Source organism: Umbelopsis ramanniana (assembly GCF_025399195.1).
Source record: "Umbelopsis ramanniana AG unplaced genomic scaffold K450scaffold_70, whole genome shotgun sequence".
NCBI lineage: Eukaryota > Fungi > Mucoromycota > Umbelopsidomycetes > Umbelopsidales > Umbelopsidaceae > Umbelopsis > Umbelopsis ramanniana.
The window spans coordinates 1-20810 of NW_026252156.1; the positions used below are offsets into that span (position 1 = coordinate 1).

The 20810-nt window shown below is 42.2% G+C and overlaps 9 protein-coding genes across 9 annotated transcripts; 7 read left to right on the plus strand and 2 right to left on the minus strand.

Annotated features, from left to right (window-relative positions):
* The first annotated feature begins 603 nt into the window (after positions 1-603).
* Positions 604-1309, plus strand: K450DRAFT_258129 (uncharacterized protein). The gene is made up of 4 exons (XM_051591789.1): positions 604-691; positions 766-838; positions 906-1145; positions 1219-1309. Exons 3-4 carry the CDS (start codon positions 951-953, stop codon positions 1279-1281), a joined length of 258 nt encoding a protein of 85 aa, XP_051441125.1. The 5' UTR covers positions 604-691; positions 766-838; positions 906-950; the 3' UTR covers positions 1282-1309.
* A 1030-nt stretch (positions 1310-2339) lies between these two features.
* Positions 2340-5048, plus strand: K450DRAFT_258134 (uncharacterized protein). Its single transcript, XM_051591790.1, has one exon. It carries the CDS (start codon positions 2358-2360, stop codon positions 4839-4841), a length of 2484 nt encoding a protein of 827 aa, XP_051441126.1. The 5' UTR covers positions 2340-2357; the 3' UTR covers positions 4842-5048.
* A 184-nt stretch (positions 5049-5232) lies between these two features.
* Positions 5233-8498, minus strand: K450DRAFT_266759 (uncharacterized protein; the record flags this gene model as incomplete). The annotated part of the gene is made up of 16 exons (XM_051592815.1): positions 5233-5324; positions 5389-5507; positions 5591-5693; positions 5756-5938; positions 5999-6193; positions 6253-6412; positions 6484-6675; positions 6742-6831; positions 6891-6934; positions 6994-7204; positions 7262-7396; positions 7461-7532; positions 7600-7899; positions 7956-8115; positions 8170-8314; positions 8381-8498. The coding sequence occupies 16 exons, from the start codon at positions 8496-8498 to the stop codon at positions 5233-5235; spliced, it is 2319 nt and encodes a 772-aa protein (XP_051441127.1).
* A 1198-nt stretch (positions 8499-9696) lies between these two features.
* K450DRAFT_258147 (uncharacterized protein) lies at positions 9697-10570 on the plus strand. The gene is made up of 4 exons (XM_051591791.1): positions 9697-9788; positions 9866-9894; positions 9988-10192; positions 10313-10570. Exons 1-4 carry the CDS (start codon positions 9752-9754, stop codon positions 10516-10518), a joined length of 477 nt encoding a protein of 158 aa, XP_051441128.1. The 5' UTR covers positions 9697-9751; the 3' UTR covers positions 10519-10570.
* Positions 10571-10677: 107 nt separating this feature from the next.
* K450DRAFT_258152 (uncharacterized protein) lies at positions 10678-13065 on the plus strand. The gene is made up of 4 exons (XM_051591792.1): positions 10678-10905; positions 11006-11253; positions 11318-11463; positions 11544-13065. Exons 1-4 carry the CDS (start codon positions 10842-10844, stop codon positions 12844-12846), a joined length of 1761 nt encoding a protein of 586 aa, XP_051441129.1. The 5' UTR covers positions 10678-10841; the 3' UTR covers positions 12847-13065.
* Positions 13066-13081: 16 nt separating this feature from the next.
* On the plus strand, positions 13082-14336 carry K450DRAFT_258155 (uncharacterized protein). The gene is made up of 5 exons (XM_051591793.1): positions 13082-13279; positions 13346-13466; positions 13532-13656; positions 13738-13825; positions 13923-14336. The coding sequence occupies exons 1-5, from the start codon at positions 13170-13172 to the stop codon at positions 13950-13952; spliced, it is 474 nt and encodes a 157-aa protein (XP_051441130.1). The 5' UTR covers positions 13082-13169; the 3' UTR covers positions 13953-14336.
* An 84-nt stretch (positions 14337-14420) lies between these two features.
* K450DRAFT_258160 (uncharacterized protein) lies at positions 14421-16602 on the plus strand. The gene is made up of 6 exons (XM_051591794.1): positions 14421-14836; positions 14947-15300; positions 15368-15497; positions 15560-15702; positions 15781-15906; positions 15995-16602. Exons 1-6 carry the CDS (start codon positions 14720-14722, stop codon positions 16553-16555), a joined length of 1431 nt encoding a protein of 476 aa, XP_051441131.1. The 5' UTR covers positions 14421-14719; the 3' UTR covers positions 16556-16602.
* A 277-nt stretch (positions 16603-16879) lies between these two features.
* On the plus strand, positions 16880-18666 carry K450DRAFT_274980 (uncharacterized protein; the record flags this gene model as incomplete). Its single annotated transcript, XM_051593152.1, has 7 exons — positions 16880-17038; positions 17119-17250; positions 17348-17803; positions 17911-18010; positions 18094-18155; positions 18241-18504; positions 18580-18666. The coding sequence occupies 7 exons, from the start codon at positions 16880-16882 to the stop codon at positions 18664-18666; spliced, it is 1260 nt and encodes a 419-aa protein (XP_051441132.1).
* Positions 18667-19735: 1069 nt separating this feature from the next.
* K450DRAFT_258173 (uncharacterized protein) lies at positions 19736-20779 on the minus strand. Its single transcript, XM_051591795.1, has 2 exons — positions 20660-20779; positions 19736-20570 (listed from the first exon to the last, which is right to left on the minus strand). Exons 1-2 carry the CDS (start codon positions 20741-20743, stop codon positions 19827-19829), a joined length of 828 nt encoding a protein of 275 aa, XP_051441133.1. The 5' UTR covers positions 20744-20779; the 3' UTR covers positions 19736-19826.
* Positions 20780-20810: the final 31 nt, after the last annotated feature.

The following is a 20810-nucleotide window of genomic DNA, read 5'->3' on the forward strand; positions in this document are numbered from 1 at the left end:
CCGTTATGAACTGGATGGATGAAGAAGACTGCCATGAAAACCCAATTTCGGAAATCGCTAGTGGCAATTCTCTTTGTCAATGGAAATTGTGTCACAATGCATGTGTTGTCATAGAGATGCTTTTCAACCTCACGTCGGAAGGAACCATCTTGCTCATCTTGCTACAGCATTTACCCTGATTTCAGTCCTGTTCAGCTCACTGATTTGATGGGAAGCCAAGAGCTTTCGTTTCTATGCATCAAACAATCATTCAAGAGCAACACATACTCTGGTGCGCAGTTTAACACACAAACGTTCCTAACGAAAGCCAAAGTTTACTTGATTCACTCTGTAAGCTTACCAAAACCCGGCTATTAAACTGTGAATATCCTTTTACCATAAGCCATAAGCCATGATCAGTGAGCTGTATTTCTCAATAATTCAGCAATCCCATGTGGGCTTTCCTTTCATGTTTTTTTTTTTTTTCGACAAAGAGATTTCGAAATAAACCCTGAATCGGGTCCCCTGAATCGGGTCCGCTAAGGCCAAATTTCAAAACGCCAATATCCAGAGATATAAAATGAACAGCAAAGCATTTGTAAATAAATTCGTCTTCTCGCCAGTATACGTTAGGAGTTGACCCGGACCGCCTTCTATCTTTTTCTGCAGCTGCTGGTCAGTTTTGCTGTTGTTCTTTCGTCCGTAATCGTAAGTACAACCTGGTGTGTATTGATTATATGCTACAGTGAATGAATACGAACCGGCCTGACAACTTATCAAACTTAGAAAAAAAAACTCTCAAGCAAAGTCTTGCTATTTGCAAGCAATATCGGTGAGGGAATGGGTTGGCTGATAACCTGTAAGACAAGCTCATAATTATGTCGGATTGCTCATTTCAAACTACTGACATCATACCATCATTGTAGTAACTGCGTGTCTCCTATTCAAGCCCAAACCAATCAAGTCATATTATGGAGTGCCGCCGATCTGCCGAGAGGAAGCTTGCGTCCAATCCCGAATTACCTTTACTGGGTAAGTCAATAGTTTTACTGCGAGATAGCATTTTAGCTATATTACTTCTTACTGATATACTCTTCTACGTTCGCATTTACATTCATTTTTTGACGATTGCCTTTCAAAACACCTATATCTCCACTATCTTATCTGTGAGTATACATGTTTGATTCTGTTTCTCCTGCCATGCTTAAGTTACTAATGATTTCGAGAATAAATTTTCAGGCTCTGTGCTCTGTTATCGTGATCTTAAATTTATTTTTTGTATTGGCGCAAAATAATTGTTAATAAACAGTATTCGTAGCTCTAACAGTTATTTACAGATAACCTTGGCCATGCGATAAAGCAAAATAAATTTAAACGGGATAGGAATTCAGAAATGGAGCGTTACTATGAGGGATCTCTTAGTAAAGGATAGCAACATGACTTAAAAACGCAGCTATGATGCTTGAGATGGTCGTAAAGATTTCAATTGTAGTATATGGCCTATGTACTGCGCTACCTCAACAATGATATTGGTTTACAGGGTGTCAGCCGAAAAAAGGAGAACAGGACCTTTTTTTACCTGCACCAGACTTAATGTCTCCTCACACCATCCCAACTTAGTATAATTACAAGCACAGAGAGAAGGGTGAGCAGTATCGTAAGCATGTCGTACATTTCGATTATATCATTTTGCCATTACCTAAGGCGTCTTAATGACGGTGCCAATATCCAACAGGCGAACAAGATGATTTTCATATCACGTTAAATACGATTCAGCAAATTTCATTGACTTGAGCTTCTCACGGAAACAAAGAAACATCAGTGAAGTCGTCCATTTTATTTGGAAAAGGCATTTTATACTGCATTTGATTTTACAGCAATGGGACAGATGTATGTTCGCTAGCATATGTATTTCCGGGTTCCGGGTATTATGTTTATCATTGATGATACTTTGGCATTATAGAATCCTCATTCATCAATCTAAAAACTTTATAATTTCACGTTTTCAAAATATATTTGTATGCCAGCTTGCAGGAGAAGTATTTCCAGGTGCTTGGTTACCAAGATACTGTATACGTTAGGGGATGATGGTTCACCATGCTAGGTCACCCAACTGGGTTGGGCAACCTTTACATATTGGCAATTTTTCATCACTTTCAGCAAAATTAAGTATGCAATGAACTATGAAATGTATTTAATCAGCCGCGCTCTTCTCACAAATAGAACGGTTTTCTTTCTTTCATATTATCGCGTCGCGTTATATGGGGTCAAAATGCAAGAGTACCATATAAGGCAAATCACGTGTACATAATGCGTATTTCGCTTCATGGAGGGGGTCAGAGAACTGACATCCTTTGCTTCGAAGTCGAGCTTTCAAGATGGCCGAGAGCGACAGGCTACTGCCACTCATCCCTCTGTCTATTCTCACAAAGAATAGTTTGGTTGCTGCTGAATCCCTAAAAAAGGCCAAAGACGCACTTTCTGCAGCCAAGGCATCTGCGAAATCTGTTTCAACTGAAACATTGCGACATCTGTACGAGAATGAACGGATCGAAAAGTCGCGGCTTGAGGCACTAAACGACCAAATCCAATCAGTTCAATCGGTGACAGCTTTTAAATGGGATGCAGACATCATTGCAAAACAAATTGCTATCATTAATAGCCAGTTGTACAGCCATATCACCCTTGACAACAACCTTGCTTTCTCGGATCCGCGAGGGACGCATCTCTTGTACTTTACTGATTTTCATCGGTATCTTACGTCAAATTTTACTCATCAACTTATCTATTGGTCTGAAATCTGTCGATCAAACGATGGGAAAGTTGTTGATCCACCAGTTCAGCATCGAGATAGTTTAATCAGCCATGTGGTCAAGATTGCTTATTTATTACTCCACGTTTACCGGGATTTCTCTGGTTGTTTCGCCATTATGAAGGCGTTATCATCTCCAGAAGTTAGAAGAATACGTAGACTCTGGACTCAATGCCCATCTCGAAGCAAAGATTTATATAAGGAGCTTGTCGTTCTCTTGTCTCCTTCCAATGGTTATCGATCTTATCAAGATATGCTAGTCAAAAAGCTATCTATGGTTTCTTCTGAATCGAGATCCAAGCAAGGAATGATGATTGCTGTACCATGGTTTTTCCCACACTTGAACCGAATCCGTCATATTGCTCAGGAGTATACTGCTGGCGGTCAAGACAATAAGTCGGATGACAAGAGACAGCGGCTACTCTCTGCACCTGGTGCCAAAAAATTGAATGAAGTCATGGTCATATTGAGAAAGTGCCAGTCGAACTCATCCTCGGACTGGGAGGACTTTGAACCCATTTCCACCGTAAAATCTGTCACCTTGCATGGACTTCGTAAAAGCATCGACCCACCAATGGACCTTTTGAAGTTGGCACCTGGAAATATAGGAGTTTACCATTGGTTAGTCTCTCGAGTATATCTTACGAAACAACAGCTCGTCGACGAGAGCATGGAAGTCGAGCCTCTAATGCCTGGAGAAGAACTTATATGCGAAAACATCGAAGTGAACGAAGAAACCTACGATGTCATATCCGGTCTGGAAGTCCCATCTGAAGATGTTGAAGCTTTGGAAAGCAGTAGTGAGCCGCCGCAGCAAGTGGCCAATGGCCCACTTGATCCACTTTCAAGACGCTCATCTACTTCCCACTCAGACGATAGCCAAGCTGATAGCCCAGACGTCAATGACTATGGTCAATCAAATATGGATGAGACACTGTTATCAGAAGCCACAGTCACTCATGAGGGTGCCGGTTTGAACATCGAATGGAGTCAAGACATTGCAGGACATGAATCTGCGCAAGCTGATAACGTTGAAACCGAAATCGCTGAAGACGACATTAGATCTCCTTCACCAGAGTTTTCTGACCCTTTACGTATAGACTCACCTGCTTCGCCACCAGAAGCTGTCAGTAGTCCTCAGCCTGAGGTCAGCATGCAAGATACCAATGAAAACAAAGCACCCGTGCAGCCGAATGATGATTTCGATCGACCAGAAAGTAGTGAAGGCAAAGAACATTCCAAGCTGATACAATCTAGACGGGATGCGCGAAAGTCACGCCTATCACCAAGTGCCCCCGCCTTTGTACCCAAATTGATGTCCGTGAGTCCGATTCCAGAGCCTGTGAGATCAAATCCAAGTGCTTCACCTGCTTCTAGCACTACCTTTGAGGAAGATTTGACATCAATTCCCAAGAACGGTAGTCCAGGACAAGTTGCTACTTCTAGTGATGATCAATCTTCTTCTAAGGATGATAATGGTGATGATGATGATGATGAGGAGGTCTGGAAGGGATATCAGCCAAGTAGCACAGAAGATAAAGGTAATGATCAGGCTGATGATAGCGAATCTGACAAATGGAATGGTTATCCAACTCCTAAATCGGAGGAAGCGGACGATGAGGAGGAGGAAGAATGGACTGGATATCCTGGTCCTTCAAATCAAGCAGTACAAGATTTACGACGCCAGTCATCAAGATCAAGTACATCAGAAGATTGGAAGGGTTATCAGGCTCATAAAACAGAAGATATATGGAAGGTGGAAAGTCGCCAACAGGCCTCCGAGCATGACTGGCAAGGGTATACACTTGAAACTTTGGATGAAGATGAGCTGGATTCTAGCACTATGATGAATGGAGAGTTCGGAAAAAAGCGAAGAGAGCGAGAATCATTCACAAATTACGACCCATTGGACAGTTTCAAAAACCAGATACACATCCCAGACACATCGAGTAACAAGCCTAAATATCATGAAGGTGGAACGATTGGAAGAGCTGCGTCAAAACGTATGCATAATAACCAGCCCTTCCACACATCTTCCAAAAAAGATTGATGAAGATCCTTCATTCAGAACATCACATAATCGTCCTATACCCGTTGATTGACGAAAAAAACACTCCGAACACTCCCTACTCGCAAAGCAAGTAGTGGTCAATACAACTATCTGTGGATATCAAAACCATTATAAAGATTCATTATAGTATCAATAATAAACAGCTATGCTTACAATGGAACAATTGTGTATAGATATCACTACATACGGACACCACTATGAGCCAAGCCAGATGCTGCTTTGCATCGCCAGTTTATGAATGCGCATCGTATACTCGAACATGTCATTAATTAGTCCACAGAAAGCAAATTTATTGTTTTAGACACGCGCAAAAAGCACTTAACAAAGGAATACATGTATGTGAAAGAAAAAGATGTAGACAACGCAAAGATCAGTGAATGCCAAGTATTTCTTTCAAAATGATAATCGCGCCATGCTTGCTAACTAGCAAATTTTGTTCCGAACACTGAGAAAGATGTACGCCTATAAGAAAAATTGGATTAATCAATTGTAATTATTGTGGTTACCACGCTCGCTGGTGACCTACATCGAGGGCATCCATCTTCGCAATTGCATGCTGAGATATTTTCATAGGAAGCATGCAGTAGTCTTTCAAAAACATTGTACGCTTTTCCTGTTGTTCCACACGCTTCTGGCTCATAAAGACTAATTCTAGATAGAGTGAAGTGCTGCGGTTAGTTTCCATAGGTAAACTGTCCTTTTGAAACAGCTGATCAAAACTTCACTACCTGGCAGGTCGATGGCGGGTTGCTAATGGGCTTTTACACTCCGTTCTTACGTCTCCTGCACTGGAGTAGGCAAAAGTAGGTATCAGGGATAATAAAGAATGAGCTAAGTACCAACGTAAGTATGCATAATTTCAGATCTGCAGTTGTAAATTTCAAGATAAATACCGGCAGCATGAACCGATGCGTTCATGTCTATCTCGAGATCTGCCAAAGCTCTGAGTGCATTAGTAGGAACATCTACCCACACGCCATTTGTTGTTCTAATGATAGGATCCATGTATACGTCAACTGTGTCGATAACTTGGTTTCTTTTGTCGAGTTTGTAATATCCAAAGACGTGGGTGGAGACTACATTCTATTGTTCAGTTTCTTGCTGTCATATGTGAAATTCTGTAACGGTATACATACCCCTAAGTTTTCCATAGAATAGTATTTGTCCCTCAGCCATAATCCTCGAACGCGACGTTTCCGTAGCATCCACATCAGTGTAGTCTCTTTGTCTTGTTGTCCAGTCGACATGCACACGCCTAACTTTGGCATAATGCTGATCTACGTTGCATTGATCAACCAGATATGTGATTCCTTGGTGTATGAAAATTGCTCCTATATTCTGATGTTGAGTACTCAGTTTAGCTGTTGTGAGCAACAATGGATACGTTTACCTTCATATATTTCGAATGATGCTCTGGAAGCTTCAATTTCTTCCAATATGAGACTTTTTCCATTAGTCGTGTCTACGACGGTATACATGTCCTCCGCAACACCTCGAATGTTCACCATCGAGGACGGGTTTGGTAAAAATTTAGGATGACAACGATACAGCTGTTCAGTGAATTGCAAAACAATTCGCATTAATGGATTTTACATTGCTCCAATAGCAGTAGGCGACCTACCTCATCATCTCCTTTCACTAAATGGTCCTTGCAAATGCTCTCAGCTGCTTCTCCGAAATAAGCGCAATCTCTAGTCAGATCGATAGGTTGTTCGTTTGCAGCGCATTGCAAATGACCCTCAAGAATAAGCGGACTATCGATATCTACAGCAATGCTCTGCATTTCTTTGTTGAATAGTTCATCAGGCTGTCTCTGTGATCGCACCGCACAACATGCAAGTTAGCCAAATTCATAATAATATAGTATATACAAGCATACCATGTAATGCTGATCCATTGGGTTTTCTGCTGCAATCAGTAGCGCCAATGAATCGTTGTTTCGTCGACCAGCTCTGCCTGATTGCTGCCACTGTTCAAGCTGTGAGTTATTACATTTATGAGTACCATCAGTATAAACTAAAGTATTACCATAGCAGATATTGACCAAGGGATCCCGAGCATCAGTACAGCGTCTATTGAGAAATGAGTCAAATGCCGACCGCTAGAAATGTGTCATGCCATGAAACTGTACCCAAGGATCCGATGTCAACGCCTAGTTCAAGGGCGTTGGTGGCGATGACTGCCAATAGCTCCCCAGAAAACATTTGCTTTTCAATGCGTCTTCTGTCTTGTGGTGTATAGCCACCGCGATATGACATGACTCGACGCAAAAGGTCACCTTTCGAGTTTTGCTGCAGGTTGGTTCTAATTTGCTTCATCAAGTGCTCACAAGTCCTCCGAACCTAAGGATCGCGTGTTGCGTAAGAACGAGAAAGGGAAGCTAAGATGACTCAACGTACCTTGCAAAAAACAATGGTGCGAACTTCGTGAGAGATAAGAAACTCTAGAACGAGTGCCGTTTCCTGAATACTGCTCCTTCTCCCCAACCTTGGTTCATTTTCGTTCAGCATTGGTGGATTCCATAGCACAAATTCCTGGAACAATCAAATTTACTTCGATATCCATTAGAAGTTTGCGACAGTAATTTTTTCTTCTTACCTTTTGTCCACATGGCGCTCCATCAACGTCCACCATATGTACATTGTCCAGTCCAAATATAGTTCGCATATGCTAAATTTCTCGGTTGTCAGTCTATCGAATCGGAAAATGTACAAAGAATAAGAAATGAACAACGTACCTCGTCAGCATTTCCTATAGTTGCACTACAAGAAACGAATCGAACAGCATCATTTCCATGGATACTGCAAAGGCGCCTCAACCTTCTCATAACAAGTGCAACATTTGAACCAAAAAGGCCATTGTAAATGTGAAGTTCATCAACTACAACGTATTTCAACTTTTGCAAAAAGTGGCGCCATTGGAAGTTATTGGGAAGGACGCTGTGATGCAACATGTCTGGATTCGTGAAAATAATATTCGCTGCTTCACGAATGTATTTGCGCTGATCTTTTGGTGTATCGCCATCAAAGGTGGAAATCTGAGGCAAAAATTAGGTACTGGAGAATGCTACATAGAATGGTTTCAATTCGTTACCATGGTGTCTTCCAAACCAGTGCACACAGAAATAATATCTTGTAGTGACCGTAATTGATCTTGAGCAAGCGCTTTGGTGGGAAATATATACATGGCTTTGCTATCTTTATCTTCCAGCAATGCTTCAAGCACCGGTATCTGGTAGATTAAAGATTTTCCGCTAGAAAACACATTAGATGGGTGGAATAGAAATAATCTTTCAATAATCACTCACCTCGCTGTTGAAGTAGTGACAATAACATTCTTTCCACTACAGAGAGCATTGATAGATTCAGCCTGATGGCTGTACAGGGAAGTGATATTTCGCGATTGTGATAGTGCTTCTCGTATGACTGGTGATAGATGAAGTTTCAATTGGCCTAGTACGAAAGTAAGATGTATTGTCCCGCTGAGATGTCAAAATTGACTTACTAAAGAAAACTTACCCCAGCTTGCGGTACGCTCAGGATATGTTCTCCATCCAGTAGGTACTATCTGGTTTTCATAGAAAGTGGCATTTTGTATTTGGTTTAGAAGGAGTTTTATCTGTGGCCGTTCTGTCATTGCTGTTTGAGGAGTACTGCTTTCGGTTGAGCTCGGCAGCGGCTCTGGTAAATTGGCTGTTGTTCCATTGTTGAGTTCTTGTATAGCATCAAGTTTCTATCAAACAGTTGCAAGTTATTTATTAGTCAAACCTCCAATCGAACAGAATGTAAGCCTTCTTGCTACCTTTTGTTCGCATTTTTTCAAGAATTGAACGACGGCTTTTTCAAATGCTTTTTCTCGTTTGAGGATAACTTGCTGAATAGCTTTCACCTGCATTGCTTTTGGAGGCGGCTTTTCACGTTCTTTCATCAAATCCACCTTTTTCTTTCCTTTCGCTGGTCCAAAATCTATCATGATTTCACCATCGTCATCCCGGCGACAACGAACCATTTCAGGTGAGATACCGCCTATAGATGCGATATCTTCTATCTTAAGACCTTCATCCTTTATTTTTTTCGAACCGTCCAGAGACGATTTAACTGATGCGAATGACAAAGAGGTAGACGAAGCCCGTGCCTCGAGAAACGCAAAGAGTACATTCATAGCTTTGAATGTATTAAAAACTTGGACGATTGGCTGCGGCCAAGATTTCCAATCGCTTTGCTTTGATTGGCAGGGGGCATTATCGTCAGAAGTTTGGGTGGGTGACCTTTTGCGCTTGGGAGGCATAGGCTATTTCGCTGCGGTCAACAAACCTGACGCTGTTTGCAGTACGTCTCTGACGTTGATCAATTTTTTGGGAAAAGTTCATTTGGCGCACACTGTATATTATTGACGCGATATAAGAGTTAGTACAGCTATTCTCTTCCTGAATTAACCCAGAGTTTACAATGAATGAGGCGATACGCATGATAAAAGCTCAACTAATTGTTATGAGTGCTCAATTGTGACAAGTATGCACTTTATAAGAAAATTCGATAGAACTCTCGAATGTTTGAGCCTATTAGGGCAGATAGACTACATACTTATTCTACAGGCTGACCATTAATGAAATTGGTGAATAATATATTTGTATGCTTGCACTTGGGCTCGTAACAGCTCGTTCAAATACACCAGTTAGTGTTGCTGTCCGCAAGAATGACTGGGGCAGACTGAAAAGTACCCCGCTGCACGTGTCTTGGCAATTGCGGCTGAGAAAGGGAGTGCTGTCAGGCCCTCCAAGGCTTATTTTTCAAGCTGGATTTATTCGGAAATGTCTAACAGGCAAGTAGAGCGTAAATTCGATTTCAGTCAAGGATCGATTGTTAAAAATACATACCAGATCAACCGGAATGATTACTCTTAACACCCTTTTTCATCAGCTGAAAGGTACTACTTCAATTGCTGTGTATAATCACCTGGTCCCGTACTCAACATTGCTAATGTCTGCTTGTTACTACTTGTAGAAAATCCTGTAAACTGGGCGTTACTTGCGGTAGGTTGGATTTCCTTTTTTTTTTTTTCTACATTCGTGAGATGGCCAATAGGTCAGGCTATAGTGGAGTTAAGTCTGACGTTTGAAACACAGGTACTCGCATATGTTGTTCGCTCATATGTTTCCTCCGCCAAAGCTATCACAGTCTCTCCCAAGCATCCTGAAGTCATGCTATTTAAAACCTACAATCCAAAGGAACTAAGAGCCTTCGACGGAAACGCTGATAACGGTCGTATCCTTATGGCTGTCAATGGAAGTGTCTACGATGTTACTCGAGGTCGCAACTTCTACGGCCCAGGTGAGTAATCTGTTTTTTCTATCAAAGGTCACGATTGCGATAGCGTGAATCATGACCAATAATTTCCGTTCTTGTATTGCATTTACTGACATGATGCGATGGTCTATAAAATGGTGATAGGTGGCCCATATGGCAATTTTGCAGGCAGAGATGCATCACGCGGACTAGCTAAGAACTCTTTCGACATGGACATGTTGACTGACGACGATAAGCCAATCGACAAACTGGAAGATTTGAACAAAGATGAATGGGATTCACTAAGAGAATGGGAACAACATTTTGCAAATAAGTATCTTCTTGTCGGTACCCTTGTAGAGAATCCTTAAGCCAGCACAATAAAATATTGTATATCATTTCTTGACGGAAGACAAAACGCCCTCACATGAACCAGGGTTAGGGTATAGAGCAGCGTCAAGGTGGCGTGACTCGCCCCTTCGCATGATGGGGGAGATTTTCATTTTTGGGACCCGTAGACTTTTGTTCTCCCTCACACAGCGATTTAGAATATAGCAGCTTCGTTATCATTCTTCTTTTTGTTTCGCCTTCCATACCAGTTATTAGCTTCTTTGACGTTCATCAAAACCCGCTTTGAACTTCTGTATATTTAAAGCACAGCTATTGTTAGCCTAGTGTGGGCCTGTGTTGCAATATGGATTCTCTACTCAGTGTCCCGATGTTTGCTGATATTGACCTCGACGAAGAACCCATCGATAGTAAGTGACCGAATGATTGGAGGGAGAGTTTCTATATGCCCCATTCAATAGCGAATGACTTTACCCATGACTACCATTCTAATTCCCTCAACCCTTGCAGAGTCTGACTTCATGGTTCGCACTCTTCCAAGTCCGCCAATTTCAGATACCGGATTATCCGAGGACGAAAACTCACCAATATCAGACGACAGCGACAAGACGTCTGAAATAGAAGTCAGTAAGATGGATGGTGATAAATGCAAGCAAATCGCAAATCATCCTCGCTACTCTTTTTATGATTTACCGAAAGAGCTAAGAATTCGAATTCTGCAATTGTTGACAGTGACTGATTTAATGAAGGCAGCCATGGTGAGCTCTTTTGCAATAATTAAAATATTCTAAGCTGTTTTTCTCATCGTACTTCATATTCTAGGTCTGTCATGATTGGAAGAATTTGGCTTTTGATGGATCATTGTGGAATAACATTGATGTCACACCATACTACAAGAATATAACGACGGAACAATTACTAGCACTAGGTGTTGCTGCTGGAGGGTTCCTGAAGATAGCGAATTTTAGGTAACATAAAAGCATGATCATTTGTGTACTATCTACTAGATACTTGACAGCTGATCACGAGCGTACATTTGGTCACATAGAGGTTGCATACAACTTACTGGTCACTCCTTAAGAACACTGGCTGAATGCTGTCCAAATGTAGAAGTACTTCAGTTAAATGGTTGCCGCACGGTTTCGACTCCAAGCATCGCATGTTTTGTAAGCCAAGCAAACCGATTACAAGTATTAGATGTTTCCGGTCTGGACTCCATCAAGAATCATACACTTCAAGCAGTAGCGAGCTCTTGCCCAATGCTTCGAAAATTAAATGTTGCATGGTGTCGCAATATCAATGCTGACGGAATACACGCCATCGTTCAGGGTTGCAAACGCTTAGAATATCTGAAAATGAACGGATGTAGTCAACTAGACGATGTAACCATGACTGCTATTGGAGAGAACCTAGTTGATCTGAATAGGCTGTGTTTAGCGTCATGTAGCGATATCAAAGATGCCGCCATGTTATCGTTTTTGTCGGCCTCGCATGGAAAATTGACCCACTTGAACATATCCAATTGCTCAAAGTTAACGGATCTCCTTGCTCGCAGCATGACAAAGCATTGTCCACGACTGACGCATCTGGAATTAGCATGCTGCTCTTTGTTTACAGATGAAGGGCTTACTCACATGATATCACGACTAACAGGACTAGTCAATTTGGATCTTGAAGATGTCCACCAAATTACGGATATCTCTGTCCGAGAAATTGCAGCTCATCAAAAAAATCTTCGAAGACTTTGCCTCTCAGGATGTTTACAGATAACAGACTCAGCTATCACAAATCTCATCCTCGAAGGAGAGTGCGCTGATTCACTGGAGCAGCTGGAACTGGCTAACTGCAGCTTAATCACCGATCGAGCGTTGACCACCATTGCAACGCATCTGGCCACAAAAGACCTCTCCTCGCTTCAATCTCCAATAATGGATAGCACATCTGTATTCTCGACCTCCCCTCCCTTTCGGCAAGGCACTATGTCTTCTTGCTTTACGTACTCTTCTAATGAATCCTTCGATCCTACTCTTGGTAGAAAGAAGCGGCAACTCAGTGTGGAAGTACTAGACTGTAATAATATTACAGAGAGTGGAGTACGCAATGCTCTTGATCAAGCGGCTCCACTGCTGGAAATCAAAAGTTTCTACTCCTGGAACGACAACCGTAGAAGAGCCCAAGCAGATGCAGAAGCGAATAACACTCCAAATGCAGTTGACCTTACAGGTTTAAGGGTTAACGTTCGCCGCATCCGCTATTATCCATTAACTAGAACCAGACGACGACGAGGAAACCAACGGGAAGTCAATACCACTACCAATGGTCGTTCCGGTTCCAGCTGTATTATCTCCTAAACGTGGATTTGGATTATTGTATCAATCACGATGTATACTTCACAACATCATAGTATTTCTGCCTCTTTTGTTTATATTTTTATATTCAGCACCCAGTACCGACATCTTAAAAGTGATGCGACAACCTGCTTCATTTTCATTATGTAAGGCATTGTGCTATGCTCCATATACGTAAAGTCCCAACCTGTCTATATAAACTTTGTTGAACAAAGGTCACTATTGCAATTTTCAATTTATCGCCTATTGCTTCGGTTTTTGTGCACAAAGGAGGTCGTCGGATTTCGGCACCTAAAACTTTCCCTTTTTATCCCTCAAGATTCTCTATGACATCCCACGATCCGACAGGAGACAGCATTAAATCTTGGCTACATTCCCAAGCCCCGCAAGAGTTAAGCCTTTCTCAGTTTCAGTCTTATTTTCCGGCGGAATATAGGTATTCCTTTGAAATGGCGGATCTTCAAGCCGTTTGCACGCATGCACTAACTTGACACCCCAACAGGGAACGCGCCCAAGTTAAAGATCTTTGGATGGACTACCGCGCACATCATAACCACGTAATAAAAGTAGTGGATAATGAACTGCAAGAGGAGATGAACGAACGCCAAATCATCCGCAATGATGTATGTCTATATCATTACTTATCGAGAATCGAACACAACTACAAACTAATTTTATCTTCATGAAGTCCCAAGAAAATTTTGATGACCTGACTACCGCCCTTGCCAACCTTGCTGAAGCAGAGCGTGAATTGGATAGATTGAACAACGACGTTGAGCGAGACATTCTTGAATGCGAAGCTCTGATAGCAATGTAATTGTGCATTTAGTGTCAAGCTCCAGTACAAGTTTCGGATTCTCACTTTGCCCCTTTGTAACTTCACATTTGGTATAGGAAACAGCGAGAAGTATTTAATCTTTCGGACCGAGAAACAAACGATGAATTGAAAGAAGAGCTTGCCGGTGTATCCAGTAAATTAAAGGTAAGGACGTGAGCGCAATTCAGCAGCTGGATTCTCAGGCTGCTTGCCATTGGAGAAGCATAAGGAATTCACATTGATACCGAGTCTTTTTAAACAGGAATTACGATTATTGTGCGATCGCCAATAGTTGGCAAAAAACATCTTATGTCCGGCAATCATGATATTTGAATCGCATTGGATCATAGTCAGACATAAATGGGATGACTCTGTGTGGTTGTGGTCGCGGTTTGTACGGCAAAGCAAATACCAATATTAATGCGGTGGAGACATGTTAAGAGATGTGATATTAATATAGCAATACCCCGGCGAAGCAGATTATAGTTGAGAGTGCGTTGAATAATATCAATAGTGCGGCAGTTAGTAAAACTTTGTAATCTACTGAAAATGGATAACCATACGGGCATTCCTCTCGCCTACATGGGCTTTCGCCGTGTACATACACCATTGCTATCATGCCTTAATGATACCTAGATAATAACAAAATAAACTCTATTTCAAATTGCATCGAGTATTTTTAATCAGGCTCTTCACGGCATGACTTCACGAACTGATCCAGCTATTCCTCTTATTTACCCTATTCGACCGGCCTGTTAATGCTTCCTACTCAAGTAGGAACGGTGTAATGCTCAAGCCATCTGACCGTCACACTGCCAAATTTGTGAGGTTATGGGTTCTGAGTCAAGTGCCTCGAATGCCACTTAAACTTACAGAAGCCCTGATTACTTACTTAAAAAATCGTTAATCAATCAACCTAATCAATTCTTACTGGAAAAGAGTTCATTGATTCTGGTGATTCCGCTTATCGACACTGTCAGTGGATTTCGACGCAATATAGCATCCCTGGTTATAAAATCTTCAATAGCAGACAGTGACTGCAACACAACGTCGTAATCTATGCAAGGCATCAATACAGGACGCGAAGCAGTATTACCATCAAAGTCGAAATCGGATAGTAGCATGCCCAACTCAGGTGACAGCGCCGTCTCCCAACTTCTGGGCAAACTCGACGAGGTGAGTTCAGGGCAGGTGGCGCAGGATACAAGTTGCAGTGGTTGTCCCCGCATATAGCACTACAAGGCATTTCGATATTTGTATTGATAAGGATATCATCCTTTTTGTAGGCTGGACAGACTATAGCCAACCTTCGATCCATCCTCACCTTCAAAACCGCCGAACTAAATGAGCTAGTTGGACAACTAGAATTAACGAACCAGGCTATCGAGAACGTCGAAACCACAACAGCCCACATCGAAATCATGTTGACAGAAATGGGCTTGGATACCATCGAGCATCATACCCGCGAAAGCATGCTTCTTACTGCTCAAGCCAGTTTAGATCATGCCCTCAAGTCAGCCAATACCATTTATGCGAATGAAAGCGAACACAACGGAGTGAAATTATCGAGACGGCGAAGTCTGGCAAGTAGTAGTAGCGGTGGCATTCATTCAGAAAATGGCGAAAAGAAGGAGAGAATGGTAAGGAATATAGAGAAGGTTGAATGATGATGGAGTGTTTTCCCGTATTAATGGGTTTCTTCGACAGACTTCAAGCTATGGTCCTTCTAAAATTCGGTATAAGCCTGACTCCAAGCCAATATTAAGACAATTACATGAGGTCATCAGGCAACTTGGCTTGGACTCTGCAAAATTTTTCTCATGTATTGGATCGACTGGTATGTCACTGAATGATGAAACGATGGATGGTATATATAATTTAGAAGCTATTCTCTTTAAGATGACGTGCAAAAATTGCAAAAGGCCTATGTTGATCTTGAAATTGCCAAAACCATTTCACTTGCTGCGAAAACCAATATGAAACGCCGCACAATTATGCTGAGGCGCGCAAGAAGGCGAGATAATTTAGAAGAGATTGATATTGTAAGGCAGTTTCTTTATGGCACCGGGCAAAATGAAAGAGGAAATGAGTGACATACTAACACGATATGCTCCCTGCAGCTAGGACTCAAAATCCGGGAAGCGGTTTCAATGTGGCAAGAGTACACTTATTCTGCCCCTTTACTAGTTGATGGAAAGGATATCTTGGACATCCTTGACCGTGAAGATGATTTAATATCGAAGAACGTGAGTGCCCTACTTTTATGTGATTGGGTTATGTAGGGTCGTGTGCTAAGATTTTTTTTTTTTTTTTCATTTTGATTTTCGGTACCAGCTACCCGTGTATAAAAGAATGTCTATAGATATCAGCAATCGGAATTCTCCAACGCCAACCACATCAGGGACTACTCGAAGGCTGAAGGCAACTTCGTCCACGGGGTCCAACGGGTCCAATCCGAGCACACCTACTAAACTGACTTCGGCCGAGTTCGCAGCTGACACGCCTGATAACAACAGTTCAACACACCTTGCCTCGCCACATAGATTTGCCACTATTTCTGGTGGGATGAAAAGCAAGACTCTTCATCGTCACTCTGCCGGTGCAACGGTGCGTCCCACCAGTATTGTAAAGCCTAGTATGACCTCAGCTAGTACGATGTTACCACGTGCACCGCTCGTGATGAAATCGACGACGAACAACAACCCCACCATCAACATTAAGAAAGACGTTACTGAAGCACCACGGCCAAGTGCCGCTGTCCAAAATGCAAACGGAGGCTCAGTAGAAAATGATGGCAGAAAAGAAAGTAAATTACAAAAGCCATCGTATATGGGACCAGGGTCTACGTTGAGACTACGATCGATGATGGCGAAACGCAACGCAACTAACATATAAATATTATCCCAATAAATGTTATTATTTCAGAAAGAAGAGCGATCTCCTCACGTGGAAATGCGCAGGCATGATGATGGTGGTCGGATGACGGGCACGGTTGTGTTGAAATTGGCAGTCAGTGGTATGTTGTGAATTACAAAATTGGTAATTGGGAAGGGGAACCACTGCCGAGACGCCCATCGGTGTTTTTTCAACCATTGCAGTCGTGCAAACTCATGCTCACCTTTTCTTTCTTTTTTTATTTCTGGAGCATAGCATCTTTTGATTTTCTTCTACTTCTTTATCATCCCTATTCATTCCTTACAGCATAGCTTTCCCTTATTGATGAGAAAATCAGCTTCAGAAACAACCGATGCCCTTAGCCAGCGTCGCCTATCAGGTATCGTCATACCTAAACGACAGTCTTTAGGCGCGATACGACAGAACCAAGGCGAAGGTCGACTATCGAGAGGTCCAGCCCGACGACAGACTGCCCCCGTCAAGGTATGTTGATCCTATACGCCCCCGATCACAAACGCCTCCGCTTTTTTATTTATTTTAAATATTCGCTCATTTTCTCTTAGGTGTGGAGAGCACCAGGACACTGCGAAATACCTAATATTCTAGGAAATGCTTATCTTCGAACAACTGTGAACAAGGTTGTCCCAAAAGGACCACAGCCAATTCCAACGAAGAAATCTTTGCATTCTACGAGAGTGAGTAGACTTGCAAGTTGAAACGTTGCACCAACTTGATGTCCACCGCGTAATCAACACACTGACTTTTTTTTTTCTCTCTCTGTCCCGTGCAAAGCAGCCCCCATGGCTCAGTCCTTGTAAAAACGAAACGATACCTGAACTGCCTCCAGTATCAAAACAACGTCCAACATTCGATTTTGAAAAACGCATACGTAAAACCATTCCCAAGATAACGCTCAAAACGACCAATCCCCGATCGCTGTACACCAGCGAATTGGAAATTGGTACGGGGGTCAACGGCGCAGTAATACAGGCACGCTCCCGAGGAAATTCCGAAAGGCTGGCGATCAAGCGATGTCAGATTGATATTGCGGATCAAGACTTCCGTATAGCCGTTTTACGAGAATTACGAATTATGGCCAGTGGGCACACCAATATTATTCAGCTGTGCGAACTTACCTTATGGCGAAGCGAATTATGGATTGGAATGGATCTGATGCGATGCTCAGTCTTTTCCGTTCTATGCCATCGTAACATCCCTGAAGAATTTGCCGTCTATATTGCTCGAGAGGTACTTTTTTTTTTTAAAAACCTACTCACTCAATGTCCGTCATATTGGCTTTTTTCTAAAAAGAAAAAAAATCCGCGAATGTTCTTTTCTTTCTTGTTTTTACGTAGGTTCTTCAAGGACTAATGTTCCTGCATTCTCACGGGTACATCCATAGAGATGTCAAGTGCGAAAATTTGTTATTGGGACAAAATGGAGAGGTCAAGCTCGGTAATTGTCCCGTACTCTTTGCATCATATTTATCTGTTAACAAAACATACATGACTAATGTAACGAATTTTCCTTTCTTATAGCCGACTTTGGCTTAACGGCAAACACTAGACATCTCAACAAAGAGCGTCTCGGTACTTCCAAGGTAGGTTTCAGTATGAGGTGTTTTGTTTGTTAAAGGCGGATGATCATATCTAATTTTGACTATGCTATCTCCTCGATACTTACAGTGGATGGCTCCTGAAGTTATTCGTGAGTTTGCCTATGACGAAAAGATCGACTTGTGGTCGCTCGGGATTACCATCATTGAAATGATGGACCGAGTACCGCCACATTATGCTATTCGTGATGAACAAGAATTTTTCAACATCGCGCTGAGTGACCCAAGCCCCACATTTACTTACAGCTACCCAAGCATGTACATGCGTGGTTTAGTTGCGTGGCTTCTAGAGGAGAGTCCTCAAAGCCGACCAAATGCCCGGGATGTCATTTTGGTATGTTGTGACAAATATTTTTCAATCTGGCTTTCAGGTAGACATATACATGCTAACCACTTAAACTTTCTGTAGGAAATCGACACTCACGTTCAGCATGGTCTACTCCATTCTTCCACCTCTGAAAAATTAGCTAGTTTCGTTGAACAAGTGTTGGCGTGATAAGCTAATCATGATCCCTACCTTCCATGTGGTACCTTTTTTGAATGGGCTGGCCCAACCGAGGTTTGTTTTTCTTTTGTCCTAATCAGCTTCCCTCACCGTATATGTCAGCACATTTACCTTCTTTTAATTGCCTTAGATCATGTTACCAAACAGCATTGTTGATGATGAGGCGGAAGCTGTTGTAAACTCCGTCAAATGGTTCCTTTTTGTTACAGCCAACCTCTTTTTTTGGCTTTTTGGCCATTTTATCAGCTCCATTTGTTGTACTACCAACCTCTCAGAGAAAATTCGACAACAAAGCTTTACAGACAAGATTTTTTTTTTACCTCATGAAATTATCCCTTTTTCTCCAAACATCCCATTCATTCATTCACTTCATCATATCCACTTCACACCTCTTTATGTTCTTCGTGAACTTTCCCTCCATTGTATGCTCTTCACTTCCTTCATTATGTGGACATATTGTATTTTCCTAAAACTGCGCATTGTCTCATGAAATATTTTGCTTAATCTTTTTCAGATGTTTACGTGTTTTATCTTGTTAATGGTGCTTTATATTGACATCTGATCGTTTTGCAGAGAAAATGCATTGAGAGCATGGATTGAAGACTTGTCTTCGCTTCCTAGTGACTATCGGCGTTTGAAATGTATGCTAAGCCCAACATCGAAAACGTGCGATCTGAAAGGCAATGAGGTGGTATTTGGCAAAGTGACTTGGAAATTTATTCCTGAACGGCCTGCAGAAGCGACACCGAGCGACGCAAAGTTCAGTGGTAAATAAAGGAAATCAAAGCATTGAATTGTGATGTCATCTCGCCAGCATACGTTGGAAGCTGCCCTGATGTTGTCTTGCTTGCAGCTGCTGCTGGTCAGTACATTATAATTGACCCAAGGCGAAGCAGCGTGAAGCACTGCATGATTCGAGAGACGGTAAAGCAACAGGTTCTCAACTTGAAGAATCTAGAGAGCAGAAGCTAGGTCGGGTCTCGTGGTTGACATAACTGTCACAACGTATGCTTTAGAGAAAAAACAATATAGGCCGACAGTGATTTGCCATGGTCGCTCAGATATACCAATCAATACTGTGTCTCATCGTTTTCATTTATGTCAAATGTTTATTTTTCTCATATCTTTTTATACAAAACTATTTATATCTTTTACCCTCGCTGTCCTCTCCGAGATATTGTCCTTTTAAGCGTTGTAATCATACGTGTCGTTGCTGAGTGACTTTGGTAAGGAGTGGGGCGTTTCGTTTCTATTGGTTCCATTAGTTCGGTTGCGGCGGGTGTCGGTGATAGCAGTGAGAGTGATGTCAAACTGGAAGTCCTAGGTGTCACGAGTAATTTGGGCAGTGGCTGAAATGTTGGCTCTGGCGGTGATGGGGATATTGGTGGTATGGAGAGCTTAAGTGAACTTGAGCAAGTGTCACTGGTAGCAGAGCTGTTGTTCCTTGACCTGGTGGTGGTTGTCGTAGTTATACTGTCTTCTCGTAGTGATTCTGAGCTGTCTTTCTCTCGTAAGGATGTTGTATCAGGCGTAGTGAACAGGTTAGGATCTGGCTGCCTATTAAGTGGTTCAATATCTCGTAAGAGTTCCTTATGATCAACTAGGACCATTATGCTCTCCGGGCTGCCGAACCAGTCGTCCGCCCCACTCTCGACAAAGTTTCTCCATTTTGCGATTCTCTGCCGTAGCCTCTTGTTTTGTAATTGCGCAACAGACATGGTCCGTAATAGCTGGAGTCGTATATCATCTTCGGGTAGGGTGGGTCGACACCGGGATGCGTCGTTCAATAGCTCACAGAACTCGTTCACAATGTTTTCCAATCTGGAAAAGTTACTAGATAATATTTCTATAGATGATATGTGTGCTTGCTGTAGAACTTCAATCTGTGCGTCTCGCTACAGAAAAAAAATGATTCCACACGTTAGTTCTGTGCCCTGAAACTATAAATCTCCGCAGTCCACACCAGCCGCTCAAGCAGTTCTACCTCTCTGATGATTTGCCGCAAGCGCTCGTTTTCTTTATCTTGCACACTTGCATGATGGCTGATAGAAGTGCAAACAGACATCATAGAGTAAAGTAATAGTAAGGAGTTAAGAAAGAAGTGTAAAGGAATAAAAAAGGAATCAGACACGCCC